The sequence below is a fragment of the Pteropus alecto genome, unplaced genomic scaffold (assembly GCF_000325575.1).
Source record: "Pteropus alecto unplaced genomic scaffold, ASM32557v1 scaffold63, whole genome shotgun sequence".
Lineage (NCBI taxonomy): Eukaryota > Metazoa > Chordata > Mammalia > Chiroptera > Pteropodidae > Pteropus > Pteropus alecto.
The window spans coordinates 5,220,375-5,241,370 of record NW_006434897.1 but is presented as its reverse complement, the minus strand read 5'-3'; the positions used below and the strand labels follow the sequence as shown (position 1 = coordinate 5,241,370).

At 34.1% G+C, this 20,996-nt stretch overlaps 1 protein-coding gene across 5 annotated transcripts in view; it reads right to left on the bottom strand.

The window, feature by feature from the left end:
• The window catches only part of SMARCAD1 (SWI/SNF-related, matrix-associated actin-dependent regulator of chromatin, subfamily a, containing DEAD/H box 1), a 75,316-nt gene that overhangs the window by 48,602 nt on the left and 5,718 nt on the right, over positions 1 to 20,996 (bottom strand). For all 5 annotated transcript variants that reach the window (XM_015588459.2, XM_015588458.2, XM_006910737.3 and 2 more), the window contains exons 3-5: positions 11,852 to 12,029; positions 8,041 to 8,212; positions 5,346 to 5,412 (exon numbers count right to left, since the gene is read on the bottom strand). In XM_015588459.2, coding sequence (XP_015443945.1) covers positions 5,346 to 5,412; positions 8,041 to 8,212; positions 11,852 to 12,029 — 417 coding nt within the window. The remainder of the gene's footprint in view (positions 1 to 5,345; positions 5,413 to 8,040; positions 8,213 to 11,851; positions 12,030 to 20,996) is intronic.

The window sequence follows — 20,996 nt, the reverse complement described above, 5'->3', positions numbered from 1 at the left end:
AAGACCTCTATTACAAGAAATGTTTAAATGAGCTCTTCAATCTGAAACAAAGACAAAAGAATACAAAACTGTAAGATGCCGACAGATAAAGAGGAGCAGAAACTGCAACTCTTATTCAAAGTAGGGTATTAAACACTTTCCTATAACATAAGGTTAAGGGAGTAAAAGCTTTAAGGAAAAAAAAAAAGACTATAGCTTCCACAATTTGGAAATGAACACAAGATAAACAGGGATAATTTGTGACAACAAAAACATAAGAGGGGAGAGAGAAAAGGACTGAACTTGTAAAAGTGAAGGAACATAAGATACAATCAGAAGAAAAGGACTATTGAATGTATAAAACTTTTCTGCAAAGAAAAATTTTTTTTTGCATAAACCCAATGGTAACCATGAAACAAAAATCTATAACTGTGACATGTAACGAAAAAGAAATGGAGGGAAAAAATCATAGAATACCACCAAACTAAAATAGCAGACAAAAACACATGGGAAAAAGAAAAAATGAAGACACAGAGCAACCAGAAAACAAAAGATAATATAGTTATAGGAAGTCCCCATAAATCAATAATCACCCGAAATGTAATGGACTGAATTCACCAATTAAAAGACATAGAGTACTACAGCCATGCCACCCTGAACGATTTCGATCTCGTCTGACCTTGGAAGCTAAGCAGGGTCGGGCCTGGTTAGTACTTGGATAGGAGAATACCTAGGAATATCAGATGCCATAGGCGTTAAAAAAATAAATTAATAAAATAAAAGACATAGAGTAGCAGGATGGATTAAAAAACAAGACACAATTATGTTGCCTTCAGAAGACCCATATCAACTACAAAGACAAACACCCAAAGAGAAGGGGTGAAAGACTGTATTCCAATCAAATGGCAACCAGAAAAAGCAGTGTAGCTGTACTTATATCTGACAAAATAGATTTTAAGATAAAAAAGGTAACAAGAAACAAAGATGGACATTTTATAATGATAAAAGAAACAAAACATCAAGAAGACTAACACATCAATATCTATGTACCCAAACAGGGAGCATCAAAATATATAAAGCGATTATTAATAGATCTAAAGGGAGAAAATCACAAAAATACAATTATAGTAGGAGATCTAACTACCCCATTGGTGGCAATGGATCATCCATTCAGAAAATCAATAAAAAAAATAGTAGCCTTAAAAAATATATATATACTAGCCTTAAGTGACACTTCAGACCAAATGGACATAATCGGTATTTACAGAGCTTTCCATCCTCAAACTACAGAATATACATTCTTCTCTAGTGCACATGAAACATTCTCAAGGATAAACCATACGTTAGGGCAAAAAACTAGTCTCAATAAATTTAAGATTGGAATCACATCAAGCATATTCTGACTACAATGGTATGAAACTGGAAATTAACTGCAAAAAGCAAGCTGGAAAACTACATATATGGAGATTAAACAACATGCTATACTGAAGAACTACTGAATCAAAGAAGAAATAAAAGAAGAGATCAAAAGATACATAGAGATAAATGAGAATGACAATATGACATGCTAAAATCTGCAAGATTTAGCAAAAGCCATGCTAACAGGGAAGTTCATGGAACTATATAACTACCTCAAGAAACAAGAAAAATCTCAAATAAACCACCTACCATTTCAACTTAAAGAATTTGAAAAAGAAGGACAAATGAAGCCCAAAGTCAGCAGGAGAAAGGAAATAATCAAAATTAGAGCAAAATTAAATGAAATAGAGAACAAAAGACAACTGAAAAAAATTAATGAAACAAAGAGCTGGTTCATTTAAAATATGAATAAAATCCACAAAACTCTAGCTAGCCTCACTAATGAAAAAAGAGAAAAGGCTCAAATAAATAAAATCAGAAATGAAAGAGAAGTTTCAATAGAATCTACAGAAATTAAGGATTATACAAGAATATGAAAAATAAAATACCATGAAAGGCTATACAACACCAAATTTGATAACGTAGGAGTAATGAACAAATTCTTAGAAATACATAACCTTTCTAGATTGAACCATGAAAACTGGAAACCCTAACTAGATGAATTGACTGTAAGAAAATTAAAAGTCATCAAAAACCTCCCCGAAAACAAAAGTCCAGGATCAGATGGCTTCACTAGTGAATTCTACCAGCTATTCTAAGAAGATTTAATACCTATCCTTCTCAAACTCTTCTGGACTTGTTTTATGAGCCCAGCATTATTACCCTGATACCAAGACCTGGCAAGGACAATACAAAAATAAAATTATATGCCAATATCTCTAATGAACACAGATGCAAAAACAATAAACAATACTAGCAACTTGAATACAACAGTACGTTAAAAAGATAATACATCACAAATAAGTCGGGTTCACTCCAGGGATGCAAGGATGGTTCAACATCCACAAATCAATCAATGTGATACACCACATTAACAAAATAAAAGATAAAAGTCAAATGCTCATATCAATAGATGCAGAAAAAGTGTTTGACAAGATACAACATCCATTTATGATTAAAACACTCAAAATGGGTAGAGAAGGAAAGTACCTCAACAGAATAAAGGCCATGTATGACAAACCCTCAGCTAATATCATACTCAACAGTGATAACCTGAAAGCTTTTCCTCTAAGGTGAAGAACAAGACAAGGATGCCCAATTTCACCACTGTTACTCAACATAGTACAGAAGTCCTAGCCAGAACAATCAGGCAAGAGAAAAAAATAAAAGACATCCAAATTGGAAACAAAGAAGTAAAACTGTCACTTTCTACAGATAACATGATTCTTAAAGACTGCACCAAATGACTATTAGAAACAATAAAGACATATAGTAAAGTTGCAGGATACAAAATCAATGTAAAAAATCCACTGTGTTCCTATACACTAAGAATAAAATATCAGAAAAAGAAATGAAGGAACTATATACTGAAAACTACAAGACCTTGAAAGAAACTGAAGACACAAAGAAATGGAAAGCTATTCCGTGTTCATGGATGAGAAGAATCAACATAGTTAAAATGGCCATATTACGTAAAGTAATATACAGATTTAATGCAATCCCCATCAAAATCCCAATGGTATTTTTTGAAGACATAGAATAAAAAATGATCAAATTTGTATGGAATTACTAAAGACACCAAACAGCCAAAGCAATCCAGAGAAAAAAGGACAAAGCCAGAAATATCACACTTTCTGACTTCAAATTATACTACAAAGCCACAAAAATTAAAACAGTATGGTACTGGCAGAAAAACAGACACACAAATCAATGGAACAGAACTGAGAGCCCAGAAATATACCCACAGATACATGGGCAACTAATTTTTGACAAAGGTGCCAAACATATATATGAAGAAAGGAAAGCCTCTTCAATAAATGGTGGAAAAACTGGGAAACCACATGCAAAAGAATTAAACTAGATTTCTATCAAACAACATACATAAAAATTAACTTGAAATGGATTAAAGACTTAAATATAAGATCTGAAAAAATAAAATACATAGGATAAAACATAGGTACTAAACTTATGGACTTTGATCTCAGAGAGGTTTTTGTGAACTTGGCAAAAGTGAAAGTAAAAGCAAAAATAAGTAAGACTGCATCAAACTAAAAATCTTCTGCACAGCAAGAGAAATCATCAACGAAATAAAAAGACAACCAACCAAATGGGAGAAGATATCTGCAAAAAATATCTTCGATAAGGGGCTAATATCCAAAATATGTAAAGAATTCGTAGAACTCAACAAAAAAACAAACAATCCAATTAAAAACTGGGCGGACAAAGTGAACAGACATTTCTCCCAAGAAGCCATATAAATGACCAATAGATATATGCAAATGTAATTCCAAATTCACTAGCTATAAGGGAAATGCACGTCAAATACAAAATGAGATACCACTTCACACCTGTTAGAATGGCTATTATGAGTAAGACCAGAAATGACAAGTGCTGGAGAGGATGTGGAGAAAAAGAAACTCTCGTACATTGCTAGTAAAATGTAAGCTGATATAGTCATTAAGGAAAATAATATGGAGATTCCTCAACAAAATTAAGAACAGAATAACCATATGACCCAGAAATCCCTCTTCTGGGTATCTACCCCTCAAATTTGAAAACATTTACTTGTAAAGACACATGTACCCCTATGTTCACTGCAGCATTATTCATGGTAGCCAAAATGTGGAAAAACCCAAGTGTCTTTCAACGGATAACTGGATAAAGAAGATGTGGTACTTATACACAGTGGAATACTATTGAGCCATAAAAATGAAATATTGCCATTTGCAACAACATGGATGGATCTCGAGAGTATCATGCTAAGTGAAGTGAGTCAGGTGGAAAAGGGTAAGAACCATATGATTTCACTCATATGGGGAAAAGAATGAAATAAACAAATTCATAGACATAAACAACAGTATGGCAGTTACCAGAGGGTAAAGGGAGTCAAATATATGGTGAGGGAAGGAGACTAGACTTTGAGTGGTGAGCACATAATGCAGTATAGAATATAGATGATGTCTTATAGAACTGAACACTTGAAACTTACATAATGTTATTAACCAGTGTTACACAAATAAATTTAACTTTAAAAAATGCAAACCAACAGTATAATTACATTTCATAACCTAGCGTGTATGTGTTGTATAATGGTATGTAGAAGTATAGGAAAAATTGAGAATGATACAAAACAAATTTAACAGTGGTTAATAGAGTATGGGTTTGCTTTCATTCTTTAAATACTTTTTGGGTAATGGGATTACAGGTTACTTTTACTTGTTTGGTATGTACAAATTTAAAAAAGTCAAGACAGCATTTACTAAAAAAAGTTGTGTTTTTACACTGCAAGCTCCTTCAAATGCACTTATTTTGTATCCCAAGCCTGGAAGATAGTATAAATATTTACTAAAGGAAGGAATGCTGATTACCAGCTAGGACTTTCCACAAGACATTATGTTCCTACTGACTCAGATTTGTAGACCTGTAAATAAAACCACAATGCAATTAGGAAAGACATTTAAGAAAAAAAATATACCTTCCAAAGTTTCACTGTTTTAAGATTTGATCTGTAGAAAACAAGCAAAATTACCATTAAAAGCTGTCCCCTTCCTTTTTGGAGGAAAAAAAATCAACACAGAAAACTGGTTCCCAAATAGCTTTATGACCTCAGGTAAGCCACTTAACCTTCATAAGATTCAGTTTCTTTGACTAAAAAAACTGAAATTATTAATACCTCGTAAGGTTCCTATAAGAATTCACGAAGGTACTTGGTAAATTGTAGAGCAATATTAAAAATGAGAAGTTATTATATAATAAATCAACATGGCTTAAAACTAAATCAGGCGTACCTGCATCACCAAACATCAGCAACGCAGCAGCAATTGCCCCATCCATCGTGCTGGTTGATTCAATCAACTAACAGAATGAAAAAAGATTAATGTTTTAAAAATAACACTTTAAGATTTCACAAAGTCATCAAAATATTAAAGAACAAATATATTAAATATATATAAGATGGGAAAGTATGTATGTCATAGTTTAAGTTCATTAAGTCCTATGATAAGTTTTCAGAAAACCTGGTTTATCTAAAAGTCTAAACTTATGTAAGCATCTTAACACGTTATCAAATTTACTCATCACTATAAAGAAAAAATATCTTTATAATTTTAAAATGACTTAAAAAAAGTCAAATATATGCAGTGTATTCTAGGTTTTTGCTACTTTAATTACAAGGTTGTACACTGAAGCCTTAAAAACTTCCTACTTCCGTGTCCAGGCACTGAGGGGAGTAGGAAGGGAGAGAGGGGGACTGATATAGACATTTACATTATTCCTTTTTTATTGACATTTAGCAGTGGACACTGGCATACCACAATATTGCAGTCATTTTTAAAAACTTAATATTCCTAAAATGAGTGGGATAAAGCAAACTGAATTGCTTCAATTTGTTCAAGAACATATTCATATTACATAATTAACATTTTCAATACGTTTTTTATACTATTCTTTAATACTCTGGAATTCAGAAGAAACTAAACATACCATATTTTTTTTTTGCTAAAGTTTCCTATATTTCCAATGAGTTACTAGTTTTAAAAACATCTTATTTTTTAAAATAGGTTATTTTGTATTAAATAGGCAAATCAGAGTGCTCTCTTCTATAGTAGTTTTCCTTCTACTCTAGTTTTCTTGGAACATTATAGATATTCTGTAAGCCCTTCTTCCTTTTCAAAATAACTAAAGCATATTCTTAACACATCTAAGACACTAAATTTGTAATTTATAATTACTCAAATTCTTTCATGTGGGTCTAAAAGCCTCTGTAAAGTAATTTATAAATGTCACCTTTAATGTCTTGAAATGATAGGGATCACCTGAAATCCAGATTATCTCGGGAGTGCTGTGCTTTGGAGTGATATGCTAAACTCCAAAAATTTCAGGTACCGATTAATGAAACATACATATAAATTCTGCGTATCAAGCCTATTTTTCAAATGTAATTACAAAATTAGAGATTAAGGAAAAAAATCCCCTTGGACTACATGAAAAATTGGCAACAAGCTAAAAAGTATTTTTAAACCAAGATTTATTTCTCTGAATATTTTAGTACTCTATCATGTTTACTGTGTTCAAGCTCTTTCCAACACTGTAAGTAGCCCCTATACCTACTACTGGCTACATTTACTTCTTTCTTATTAAGAAAAATATCACACCAGGAAACAAATAACACTATTAGCATGTATACCCAAGGTAACACTAAAGTTTCATTTAACTAACATTAAGAAGGTATCAAAATGATTTGGGGGGAAAAAAGGATTCATGTTAAAAATAACAGAGACTTGGAATAATTTAACCTATACTTAAGAGTTCAAACCAGCAGGCCCAGACCACCTTCTGTTCATATTTGTTTTGTCTGCCCTGAACGGTATTTTGTTTTTCTTTAAATTCGTTACCATAAAAAGGAATGAAGTACTTATATAAGATGAACCTCAAAACTTTATACTAAGTGAAAAGCCAGGGGTGGCTCCATAGTGTAGTGGTTAGCACGTCTGCTTTACATGCAGAAGGTCCTGGGTTCACGCCACAGGTGGAGCCACAGACCATACCCGGGTGCACCGGGCCCAGGTGCATGCCGCGAGCGTGTGGGATGACCCGACTTCAGAGATCCAGTTCTTAAGGGGAAAAGGCAACATACATAGCTCAGGTGTGGAAGTTCCCGGGGGGGGGGAGTGGGGAGGAAAGTGAAAAGCCAGGCACAAAAGATCATTAAATGATCCCATATATGAAATGTCCAGAATAGGCTTATCTATAAATTCAGAGATGAGTGGTTGCCTAGGGCTGGGGGAGGGAAATGGTTGAGTGATTGCTAATGCATAAAAGGTTTCTTTCTGGAACAATTAAAATACTCTATAATTAGATTACAGTGATGGTTGTACACTCTGTAAATATACTAAAAATTACTAAATTATACACTTTAAATAGGTGATCTTTATAACATGTAAATTATATCACAATAAAGCTATTAAATTGATGACCAACGCTAAATAAAAACCCAGCCTTTTCACTTTATTTGATAAATTAGAATATCTGATAAAAATGGGCTATCACTGATATCAAACGGCCATACCCTGCTGCGCTAAGAAGCTGCTACTCCTTTTAGAAAAAAACATGTACTTTATGGTATGCCAATGTCCACCATTAAACGTCAATAGCAACCCCTTGTCATTATGGGGGTGGGGGAGCCAGGAAATAAAAGCCTCCTGACATTTTTGATAGTTTCTAATGGGAGATGGGGGTGTTGTCCCCATTTTTGAACCATTTAAGCACAGAATAATTCAAAAGCTATGTGAGATACTGAGGGAATAACCTAAGACTCTGAAGTAAATCTCTGACATTTACCTTAATTATGATATAAAAGTTAATAATTTTCTTCAAACATAAAATATCTTTAGAAAAGTGACTATCCACTAACTATAGCACTGGATACAGGAGAGATTTTAATCATTACAGCTATAATAACCAATTACTATAAAAGGGTATAACCTTAAGTAAATCACTGTCACTTCTTTGTGGGAAAAGTTCCTTCAAGGTCTGAAGTTTAGCATCTTTAAGATCTTCTAATTCCGAAAGGTCTTCCAATTCTGAAATATCGTCATTATTTCTACCTGCCATGGCAGGAAGGCCTTCGGACTCTTCATCTTCGGATGGCTCAGAACTAAGAATGTTTTCAGAGAAAAAAATATTTTGATGTATTACTGAAGTTATTTCATTATAATGCTATATATATGTAATATCTAAAGTTCTCTTCAATATAAGATCTGTAACTGTCAAAGATTACATTGTTTTGTTTTGTTTTTTTCAATTCAGTATGTTTACGTATATAAATCTACATTCCCAAAGTCAGCATACTTTGAAAACATCTCAAATTATCTGGGCTGGGATGAAAAAGAACAACAAAATACCTGGTATTTTGTCCTATTCTTTTTTCACCTATACTCTGCATATCAAATGAATGTTGCAATGCTGCTCCTGAAAAATTACGAAGCCTACACTAATATAAAGATAAAAAGAATTTTCAAGGCCTAAGTGATTAGAGTCTAAGTGTTAAAACTGGAACGGTCCCATTCACCATCAGAATCTCTGCCAGGAACAAAATATTTCTTTAGCAGACAGGGAGCATTTATTCCATATGAGGTTTTATTCTACAACAACTAACTTTAACCTTGTTGCACTTCAGTTTATATACTCAATCTATATAAAAGATATTTAGGGCATTTTTACCCATCTATCCCCCAAATAAACAAAAAAAATCTCATTTTGAAATTCTGATTTTCTATCATGGTCAGTATTCTGGAGATTAGAGAATGTAGACTTTGCTATGTAGCTAGTTCTATTTTTTGACAGCTCTCTTACAGACATAGCCAGAATCTGTATTTTAATAATTTCTCTATGCCTAGTCAAGTTATATCAGCTGTACCTATTAGGACATTTGCAGGGATATGTATTTTAAGCTTCTAGGTTGACTTCTTGAACCTTGTTCTGACAAACTGCTTTAAGGTATTACAAAGTAAAATCAATCTCTTCCTTTGTCACTATGCCTCTCCTTCAATATATGAAGACAATTACATTTATCTCCCTTTCCATTACACCCAGACTTCTCATTCCTGATGTACTCAACTCTGAATTCTCATTCTGCCTCTCTATCTTCACAGTTCCTACCTGATTCTGTCTCCTAGTTCATTGAGAAAAGCATTCAGGCTGGAATCCTTTTACAATGCCTGCTCTGGATAATCACTTTTAAAGGTCCTTGTTTTTCTGTAGCACAATGTTAAGTTAGTGGTCAGACTCATGACCACTCAGTGAGACAAACTCAAGTGCCTCTTGAAGTAGTAAGTTATTGGTGCTGACCAGGAATTTGATTATGCCTTGCATTTAATGTCCAGTACACAGGAAATACAACTGATAAAGAAAAATTCAATACCATCATGAGAAAACAATCAGAAAAATCTGTTTTCTCTAAGAAAAGACTTGACCTCTTCAATAAGTTAAAATATTTTTAATAGAGAAGAGGAGGTGAGTGAACTATTTATGATCAAAAAAGAGTTGAGTCAAAACATCCAAATGCAGTAGATGTTTCCTTATTGGGATCCTGGTGTGGAAACCCAGCTACAAAATACAATAAATCCGAATATAAACTGGGAATGATATTAAGAGAATTGTTCACTGATAACAGTATTTTTTTGCAGGGGAGGAAATATAACCAAGTATTTAGGGGAGAAATGTTGGGATGGCTGTAATTTATACTTTAATATATTTCAGTCAATAATAACAGATGAAACAATGAAACATAAAATGTTAATTATTAAATGTAGGTAGTAGGCACATGGGTGTTCATATTATACTATTTTATTTTATTGTTTGCCTGAAGCTTTAATAATAAAAGAAAAAAATCTACAAGAACAAGAGTTGACTACTGTGATCTTCTATCTGTTCTCAGATAAAGCTATTCCTTCTGCTGAAGGCAAAGTCCCCTCTCAGTGCTAAGGGATTCTAGCCCTCTCTACTTCTTACAAGGATTCTGCTTTAACTATTAAGGATCTTCTCTCCCCAAATTTTCTATCTCCTAAGCCTACAATGTGCTCAAGACTACATTAATTCAATGAATTCAATGTGCCAGAGGTTCTAGGTACTGTGGACACAGCAGTGAAATAAGCAAATTTTCTCCTTCATAAATTTGATAAGACTCATTTTCCATTCTCTCATTTCCTATATAGTTCTCAACTCATTATTTTATATCTTCTGTCCCACCACTTTGGTAAAAACTATCCTAAGGGCAATAATAATCTCTAAAATGTCAAATGTGATTAAAACAAACAAAAAAACCACACCTTTCATTGGTTATCTTTATCTATTTCTCTGTGGTCCCATATACTGCTGACAAATCTCTTTGAATATCTGGTCCCACACCTGCCCTCACCCCAGGCATTCTGCAACCTTACTACATCTGATTTTCCCTTTACCTCTGCCTGTCCTTAAACTCTACAGGTTTTTCTTCCTTTGTACGACTCAGAAAGCTGTCAGGTTTCTCCTATAAAGTTACCATTTTCCCTTTTTTAATGATTATGTAATCTATGGGGAGATACTTTGAGACCAGCTAATGATCCTATTCCTTATCAGACTTTGAATAGTTTTAACTTCTGTTGATGATTTTTGCCTGAATCAGTTATTATAATGATAGCTGCAAAATGGTGGTATTCTAACTAGCACTCTAGCATACTTTAATTATTTGGTATTCTACTGTAAAGAGTTTTCTCTTTTCTCTCCATTTGTTCATATTTATACAGTACAGTAACTATGAAAACAGAATCATAGATGCTCTTGAAGTATATGCAGAATGAATAAAGAAGAGTTTTCCCATTTATTCATTCATACCACTTCTTATCATTTCCACAAGTACCAGCCTAGTAGTCTAAGCCTCCATCATTTCTTCCCTGGGTTATTGAAACAATATTCATGCTTCTGCTACTGTTCCCCGACAGCTTCAAAGACCTTTTAAACATGTAAGTCAGATAAGTTTACTCCTCTGCTTCATATACTTCATTAGCTTACCATCTCATTTAGAATAAAAGACAAACAGGCTGTGGGCTTAACATCCCCACTCCTTACCTTGTTATCCCAGAACCTTCATTCTGCATTATTTGCCCCCAACTTTCCTCCAAAATGCCAGGTGTGATACTACTTCAGGGGAATGGAATAGGCTATTCCAAACGCCTGGAATATATCCCCAGCCTCCCTTTCCACAGTTCACTTTCTTACCCACTTCAGGTCTTTGCTCAAGCATCGTCTCAAGGAAGCCTTTACCAGCTGTGCTCTACAGAAACCATGCCCCTACCCCTGGCCCTGAACTCCATATTTCCTTTCCCTTTTTGCTCACAATATCTATTATTTGACATATGGCATTTTTTTATTTATCTTTCTACTTGGCCACAATACAAGCTCCATGCTATCCCACAGTGTGACCCAAAAATGTTAAAATGGGACTCAAGAACAAACCATAAAGCAATTATAGATAATCAAAGTACTTGTTAAAATAATTTTTCTTTTTATGGAAGGTTAAAAAAGTTAAATATCTGCTCTCACTAAACTTACTGAAAATCACTGTTACAGAGAAACACACACACACACACCCCTCTCTACATTTCTAAGTTAGGAAAAAAATAACTAAGATGCAGTAGGGAAAAAGGCAAAAAAAAAAAAAAAAAGGGGGAAGTCACTAAAAATATTTCAAATTAAGTAACTTTTTCTCAAAAAACCACCAAACATGCAAATATAATAAATCTGTTAAGCTGCTTACACTATAATCACTGTGTCTTTGTTGAATTTTGTCTCTTGAACTGTATTGGAACAGTTTGGGGAAACAACATCTTCACTGTCAGAAGACAAATCAATATACTGTATTCCTCCCTCATTCTTGAAATATGATATACTCGCTTTTCTTTCATTTACTGGAGCTTCTGGAACACTAGAATCTTCTGCAAAAGAAAAAAAAAGAGAAAGGCATTTGGAGTAATTTGAAAATAAAACAAATTTGTTTTTGATAATTAGAATCGTGTGCTAAAAATCTTTAACTTCATTCACTGTTTCCATTCTAAAACCAAAAATTTCTATCACTTTTTAAAGAAAAAATTATTTGTGAACCAGGGCTGGTTAAATGGTTTTCCATTTCAAAGGTTATTTACTAGTGAGAACCTAGTGAAAAGTGCGAAACAGAGGTTTGTGTTTTATATTATTGTGCTTTTATTTCCTAGTCCAGTTCTTACCTAAGACAACAGAGACACTGGAGCCCAAAAGACATAAATTTCATTCCTGTCTCTTAGCCAATTTACTTAATCCTCTTAGTCTCAGTGTCGTCACTTATAAAATAAACAGTAGTAACCAAAGGGCTAATGTACACATAAAATTAGATGATATATTAAGCATATAGTTCATTATTTGCACTTAGACAGTATCCAATAATCATTACCACTTATGCAATGGTGATATTATGGGCTGAATTATGTCTCCTCCAAAATTCACATGTTGAAGTTCCAAACCCCAGTATCTCAGAATGTAATGAATGGATTTGGAGACAGGGCCTTCAATGAGGTGATTAAGTCAAAATAAGGCCACTAGAGTGGGATTCTAATCCAATATGACTGATGTCCTTAAGAGACAGACCCTAAAGATGTGCCTACATGGAGGAAAGGCCACATGAGCACACAGTAAGAAGGTAGCCATCTGCAACCAAGGAGAAAAGCTTCAAAAGTGCCAACACTTTGATCTTGCGCTTCTAGTCTCCAGACCTGTGGAAAAATAAATGTCTATTGTTTAAGCTACCCAGTGTGTGGTATTTTGTTACGTCAGCCCTCATGAACTAAAAAGGTGGTATAATTTGTCTGAAATATGAGTAAAGTATTCTACTAAGGTCTCCTTGCTCCAAGGGCTGAGTTCCAAAATTCTCCCTTCTTCAGGAAAACCACCATTCTCCCTTATACTTGAGAAGGAAGAGATCAGATTAAAGAATTCATATTAAAGTAGTCAGTGCCATGGTCTAGTGAAGATATTTTAAATATCTTCAATGACCACATGACTCTTTAATTCAAAGGTGCTGATTTAAAAAACAATAGCTGCCATTATCTATCTTCTAGATGAGTACCAAGTCCTCAAGTGAAACACATTTTTAATCTTCACAATAACCCGTAGGGCACACATTATAACACTATTTTATAGATAAAACCAGGTTTAGAGAAAGCAACTTGTTTAAAGTCATATAGGAGAAAGAGCAGATCTGAAATCCAATCCCCAAAGTCTAAACTCTTATATTCTAAAACTGTTAGTCTCCCACTATGAGGCTTATGAACCATAACCATAGTTAACATTAACCATTGCCTTCATAACTACTACTCATCTGGGTGGGCACTAAAACAATGACATTTCTTTACTTCTTACAATGAAGTCCTATCAACACTATTAAAAAGCAAATCAGGTTCTTTCCAAAAGGACAATTTTATAAATGCTGAGTGTACCCTGGGTTAAGACCTCTGCACTGGCACAAATCACAGCTATGTTAACTGTCATAAATATGGAGACATTTATAAATACTGACAATTCTATAAAGCAATAAAATTATAGCCCAATTCCTGTTAAATAACTATAAAGGTATTACGGAGTCTGCTTTTACAAAGTGTCTCTGATGTATCACAAAGCATATTTAACACTAAAAAGTTAATCTTTACTGTGTCAAAAATCTGACCTAAAGCTAATGCATATAGCTTGAATACTTTAAAAACGTCCTGCTTTCTTGTATTTTAAATGGGCTATGGCAAAATGATTTAGATTGTCTTCTTTTCCTCAAAAAAGATTCTTTATATAAAATAAAGAACAACCTTTTCAAGCCCAGCCATTTAAATGCCAAAGTGCTGGGGGGAGGGGTCTAAAAATTCTTTGAGTATTAGGAGGACTAGTGTTTCTTGAACTTGATTATAAATTAATCTTTTCTTTCATTTTCTCCCCCTACTTTATATATAGTACGAAACATATGGTAAAGACCTACAAATTTTTAAAAGTAAGGTTTAGTATGCTTAGTTAACAAGACAGAAAAAAATAAAGGAAAAGTCTGGCTCACTCTCCACCATGTACTCAATTAGAGCTTTTAATAGAGTTTTTACTGGATAGACAATATACACCATCAAAATATATACATTAAACATGTATACTGCACTAAACCAGCAGCATTCCTATAGACTGGCAAATGACTAACAGAGGAAGTGGTCTGATAATAATGAGGGGTGAGAGAAGGTTATAATACATCATTTCTCAAACTCAGGACCCCTCTGCACTCTTAAAATTTGAGTGGCCCAAAAAGTTTTTGCTTATATCTATATCCTATTAAGAGAACAGAACTGAGAAAAGGTTTAAACTTTATTTACTAAACAAATTCTTTACGTGTTAACGTATTTTTATGAAAACTATATCTTTTCTTCCCACCCTCAATCCCTCACCCAAATTCAGTGAGAAGAGCAGCATTGTCTCACATTTGTGAAAATCTCTGATTTAACAGAAGACAGCTACGTTCTCTTATCTGTTTCTGCAATTCATCTGTTGTAGTATATTCTTTTTGTTTAGGTTTATGAAGAAAATCATGCCTCAGCAGTTACATAACCAGGAAAGAAGTATTTTCATAGCCTTTTTACATTACCATGGATATTCCTCTTTGATACTAAGCCCAAATTTGACAGGTGCTAATTTTTTAAAGGTTAATTGCAGTTTGGGAATTGGAAACCATATGAATAAACTTCTGCACTGTGTTACATTAAAAACCACTGGTTTAACTTGCACTGTAATGGACCTTTAACTCATGCATTATTTTGTAACACTGTATGTACTGGTCACTTGGAAAATATTGGTTCACTCCCTTTTTAATGCAGATGTGCCAAATGTTGACACATTTAAAAATATTCTATTTAAAAAAATAAGATTCATTAATATCACCATTGATCTCTAATTACCAGGAGACTGTCAAACTCATAGTCATGAATATTAGGTTTTCCAAAATCCGAACATTCCTGTGAAAAGTAGAATTTTATCACTAGCAGTAAATACCGTCAGTTGTTTTCCTTGATATTACTGTTCATTTTTCAGAAACTGTCTGCTAAATATCTATGTCTGCAAAACTATACTTCATCGGTCAGTTATTCTTTTAAATAAAAATGGTGTTCTGGGAAAAACTGACAAGTTCAGCTCATAACTCAAAGCCAATTGCTCAAATGCTTTCCCTTGAGATAACCATCGTATTTTGGTATGTAGCAAAGGGTAGTTCATATTTTGTTTCACAAAATATTATGAAAGTGCCTACTGATAAGCTGAGGTTTACTAAAACAATTTTTACTGCTTCATCAAGGACATTCTTAAGTGAAACTGGCATTAAAAAATTTTTAAGAATACAATGACTACTATAACAGTTTGGAGTCTTGGCTTTGCTTGTGCTAAGGCACCAACAGTTTTACCTACCATTGCTTTTGCATCATCAGTGCAAATATCGACATGTAAGAGAAAACAATCTTACATTTTAAAATTTTCTAGTATGCTTGTACCCATTTTCATATCTAAGACTACCGTGAAATAAAAGCATTTAAACCCACCAGTGATTTCAACTTTCAAAGTGGTCCAGGATCAAGGACTACTCAAAAACAAAAAGAAAAATCACTACTGGGAGTTTACGAGTTCACAGAGAAATAGTCTAAATCAATTTGATAATCTGTAAATAAAGTGATTTCCCAAAGGAAAATGAAAACACGTAAACCTCTATACCTATCTGCACTTACAAAAATGTGCCATTTTTGACAGTCTAATTGTGTTGCTCTACATGGTTCAATTTTCTAACATAGCAACTGACTTTCAAGGCAGTTCGTTTGAATTCTTTAAGAGTTATTATGAAAACAATAGACTGTAAAGTCTGCAGTTTTTAATTTAGATATCATAGAAGAAAGTGAAATAACTTTAGCATGTAATAAAAGCTACATTAAGCTATCTGATGAGAGCTTTAGAAAGAAAGAATATATTGAATATTAAAGAGCAGTATGTAACGCATCACTCTAAGATGACTAAGAAGAAACATTTCAGGTTTAAGTCAAAAGAAAAGATAAATAGAAAAAAAATGTAAAGGAAAAGTAAGTCATGCTATTGGACAAAGCAAAAGTGTTAAACCTACAAAGATACTTTTTAATAACAGAATTTATATCTAAAATAAAAATATAACACACATATATTTCAGCTGCATACTAACACTGCATAACACTGCAGGATATATAAGGCAAGAAGTTAATGAGGCTTTAACTCTCTTCTCTAACTCTACAGAGAATAGAGCATTAATACTATTAAGATACAGAACAGTGTTTTTCAAACATTTTTAATCGGGACTCACTGTAAGAGACACATTTTAGATTATGACCATGAACTCACAAATTGTTAGACACATATAACTAAACATAAGTTTCAGCAGCTTTACTGTGTTACACTTTGATAATTTCCTATTTATTCTACTCCATTAAAATACTAGTTATATGTATTTAGTCAGGATCCAAGAAATTGACTTTATGATACAATGTTTGTGATTCAGTGAAAAAAATTATATAAATAATAAAATTCATCTATTATTAGCATATTAATGCTATACTTAGATTATATCATGCCTTCTTTTCAAGTACTCTTAGAACTTTTACAGGAATTGTGTATTAGGCCACAAGAAAAACTCAGCAAATTCGCCAAAAAGTACATACAGACCACATTCTCTAGTCACAAAACAGTGAAATTAGAAATAACTGTAATAAAAATAGTGAAGCAAAATTTCAACAACTTGGAAATTTAAAGAAAGAAAAATGATAGAAACCACTTATTTGAAATTTCAGGTCAAAAAAGGAGAAAAAAATCCAAAACCATATCAAAATCTACATTATATATACGTAAAATTACAAGAATTAAAATAATGTGATTAACTAATGTAAGATTAAAGAAATTGATTAGTGGCCCATAAGATGCAAATATACATGGGAATTTAGATTATAATGATAATGTTTCAAATATAAGAAAAAAGACTTGTCAATAAATCGTCCTGGGACAACTGACTAGTAAATGACAACGAGCAAAGGAGAAAACCCTATCACCCTTTCTTTAGTCTTTATAACAAATTCCAAATGAGATTTAAGGTTAAAGAAAACCCCAAAGCCTAACTCATATCCACTAGTTTAGCTATCGAAAAAACAAAACAAACAATAAAACCAACAGAAAATAACAAGTGTTGACAAGGATGTAGAGAAAGTGGAACACTGTTGGTGGGAACAAAAATTGTACAGCTGCTGTGGAAACATGGTGGTTTCTAATAAGATCTAGCAATTCCATTTCTGTATATATATCGAAAAGAACCAAAACAGGGTCTCAAAAATGTATCTGTACACTCGTTGAATAGCAGCATTAGTCACAGTAGCCAAAAGGTAGAAGCAATCCAAGTACCCATCCACAGATGAATGGATAAACGATATGTAGTGCCTATACATGGAGTATTTTTCAGTCCTGAAAAGGGAATTCTGACATGCTACAATTTGGGTAGACCTTGAGGACATTATGCAAAATGAAATAAGCCAGTCACAAAAAGAGAAATCTGTATGATTCTACTTTTATGATATACCTTGAGTAGTCAAATTCAGAGACAGGAAGTTCAAGGGTAACTGCCAGCGGCTGGCAGGAGGTAATTATAAAATGGGTACATGGTTTCAGTTCTGCAAGATGAAGAGTTCTGAAGACTGGTTGTACAATAATGAATGTACTTAATCCTCCTTAACCTGTACACTTAAGAACAGTTATGATGGCAATTTTTTTTTCTCAATCATCAGCTGTTTTGCTCCTTTTCTTTTTTACAGTTAGAGCATTTTTAAAATTGTTTCAAGTATACATTAGACATCTATATAGTTCATAAAACAATCTCAGTTGCTCCCTCCCTCCCGACCCTCCACCTAGCCAACTTATTAATGCTAATTGCATTCCCTATGCTGTGCTACACATCCCCCTGACCATCCATCAGCTACTAATTTGTACTTCTTTATCCCTTCACCCCATTCTTCCAGCCTCCCAAATCCCCCTCCCCTCTGTCTGACACCAAATTGTCCACTATATTTGTGAGTCTGTTTTTGATTAGTTATTTTTATTCCTTAGATTCCATATATAAGTGAAATCACATAGTGTTTATCTTTCTCTGACTTAAATATCTTCTAGGTCCATCAAAGCAATACCTTTTCCATGCCCTTCCTTTTCAAATGTAGGGATCTTATTTTCTTATCCTTTCAGCCACTCTATCTTTTGGTTGGAACATTTAATTCTTTTTCATTTAAGGTACTTATTAATAGGAATGTAGTTGCTACCATTCTTTATTCCTTTGATAAATGTTTTTTTCTTCTTAAAGAAGTCCTTCCAATATCTCCTGTAATGCTAGCTTGCTTGGTGATGATAAATTCCTTTAGCTTATTTTTGTCTGGGAAGCTCTTTATCTGTCCTTCAACTCTAAATGATAGCTTTGCTGGATAAAGTATTCTTGGTTGTATATCCTGGGTCTTCGTCCTGTTGAATATTTTTTGCCAAGCCTTTTCTTATGGGTATTCCCTTCTATGTAATTATGTTTTTCCCTTGCTGCTTTTAATATTCTTTGTATTTAACTTTTGGCATTTTAATTATGATGTGTCTTGATGTGGGCCTCTTTGGATTCCTGATTTTTGTAATTCTCTGAGCTTCCTTAGGTTTTATGTCTATTTCCTTCACCAGGTTAGGGAAGTTTTCCATCATCATTTCTTCAAACAGCTGTTCAACATTTTGATTTTCTTCAGTTATGCCGAACAGATGAAGATAGTGTCCCATATCCTCCTTAAATTATTTTTATAGCCATGGCAACTTTTTTCTTGCAGTTCTGTTTGAGTGTCCTGATTGGCTTCCCTGTCAACTAGATAGGGCATTTGATTCTCTTCTTTACTCACTGTTTATTCCTTTATTCCATGTAATATACTTCTCATCTCAGATAACGTGTTCTTCAATTCAGACTGGTTCCCATTTAGAATTTCCATTTCCATTTTTATGTTTTATCTTTGTTGAAGTTCTCTACACTTCCCAAAAGTTCACTGAGCATCTTTATAACCAGTGTTTTGAACTCTGCATCTGTTAGATTATTTGACTCCATTATATCTGGATCTCTGTTCTGTTCTCTCATATGGTTTCTGCTTCTTTGTCTTCCCATTTTGGCTGCCTTTCCATGTCTGTTTCTATGTACTAAGTAAAGCTGCTAAGTCTCCCAGTTTTCTTAGTGTGGATTTGTGAAGTAGGTGTCCAGTGGCACAGTCTGGAGAAGGGTTCAGCTGCAGGCCAAATTTAGCCCAAGCCTCTACCCCTCCAGGGCCACCAGTTAAGATTCAGCAAGCAATCCACAGATGCTGTGCTTATTGTTGCCTCAAAAGGCTACACCAGAAACCAAGGCCAGCTGCTTCCACCAGTGTGAGTCTCAGCAAGGAGCACCTGACTCGCTATACCAGGATATGGTGTGGGTGGAGCCGCGAGTTGCGGGAGGTGGGGTTTCAGGGAATCCCTGGGTGGAGCAACCTCTGTTATCCAGTTTGATGGCTTCAGGACTAGACGGTGCTGTGTCCATACACTGGGACGGGGGAGGGCTCAACAGGGAACAATGGATACCGCCGGCACTTCTGCACCGATTGAGTCTCTCCTCGGCCCTCACTCCAACAATGTCTCTCTGTAAGTCCCTGGTGCCCCCTGTGCGCAGCCGAATAGGCACTGGTGCTCAGAGCGAGCAGGTCACTGGGAAAATCTGCTCATGGGTGCGGCCCCTTTAAGAGGCTTCTGCTGCTGCCGCTGTTGCAGGCTCCGTCTCACTCAGCCGCTCAGGACCGGGCAGCCCAGCGTTGGTGCCCCGTCCTACCTTCTGCAGTTGCAGGGTGCTTTTTTGGACTTCTTCCTAGTTGTATGGCTTGCTTGTTCCTCTAGATCTCAGGCGATTTTTCCTTGCTGCTGCTCCTTGTTTCCATCACAACTTTGATTTGGTGTCCAAAAGGATATCAGAGCCTCTATCATCTGTGCCATTTTTTTTCTCATGATGGTAAATTTTATGTTATGTATATTTTACTACAATTAAAAATAAAGTTAATACAGATGTGCTAGAAGAAAATATGCTGTAGTAAGAAACACCTGTCTGATCAGGACTTAAAAGCCTTAAAGAAAAGAATGAACAAACTGGCCACAAAAAAATGTAAAATTTCTCTATGGCAAACAACAAACAGGGAATTAAAAGAATAAAATTAAAAAGGTTCACAAAAATTTAGTCTAGTATAAAAAGCAGACATATGAATATCAAGCTATAGTCTGGTACAAACTGGTAAAACTTCTGTGTAGGGTGATTTGGCAAATACTAAAATATTTTACTCCCTCTAATCTGACACTTCTATTTCCAGAAATTTTCCCACGAGACTGTACACATGCAAAAAGGACGGTCACTATAACATTCTTTTGATAGCAAAAATATGAAGACAAAAACCAAAATAACTAATGGTCTATTAATAGGAATCTACATGAACTACAATGCATCTATATAAGACACTGCAGTCATTAAAAAAATTGAGTTATAGGATATTTTACACGGACTTACAAGAAGTGTTAAAAAGTAAACTTTTTAATCAACAGCAATTTGCGTTACAATATTTATGTAATATGCTATTTTAGCTTAAAAATAAAATTAAAAACCTGGAATATACACAGGCAGGAAAATAATGTGAAAGAATAAACATCAAAACTAAAAGATTACAGAAGATTCTCTTCATTACAATATTGTATTTTATTTGCATAACATTTCATTTTGAAAAATATCTAAGTATGTAACATAAAAAGGTAGAGAAGAAAAACGGACCCCAAAATGT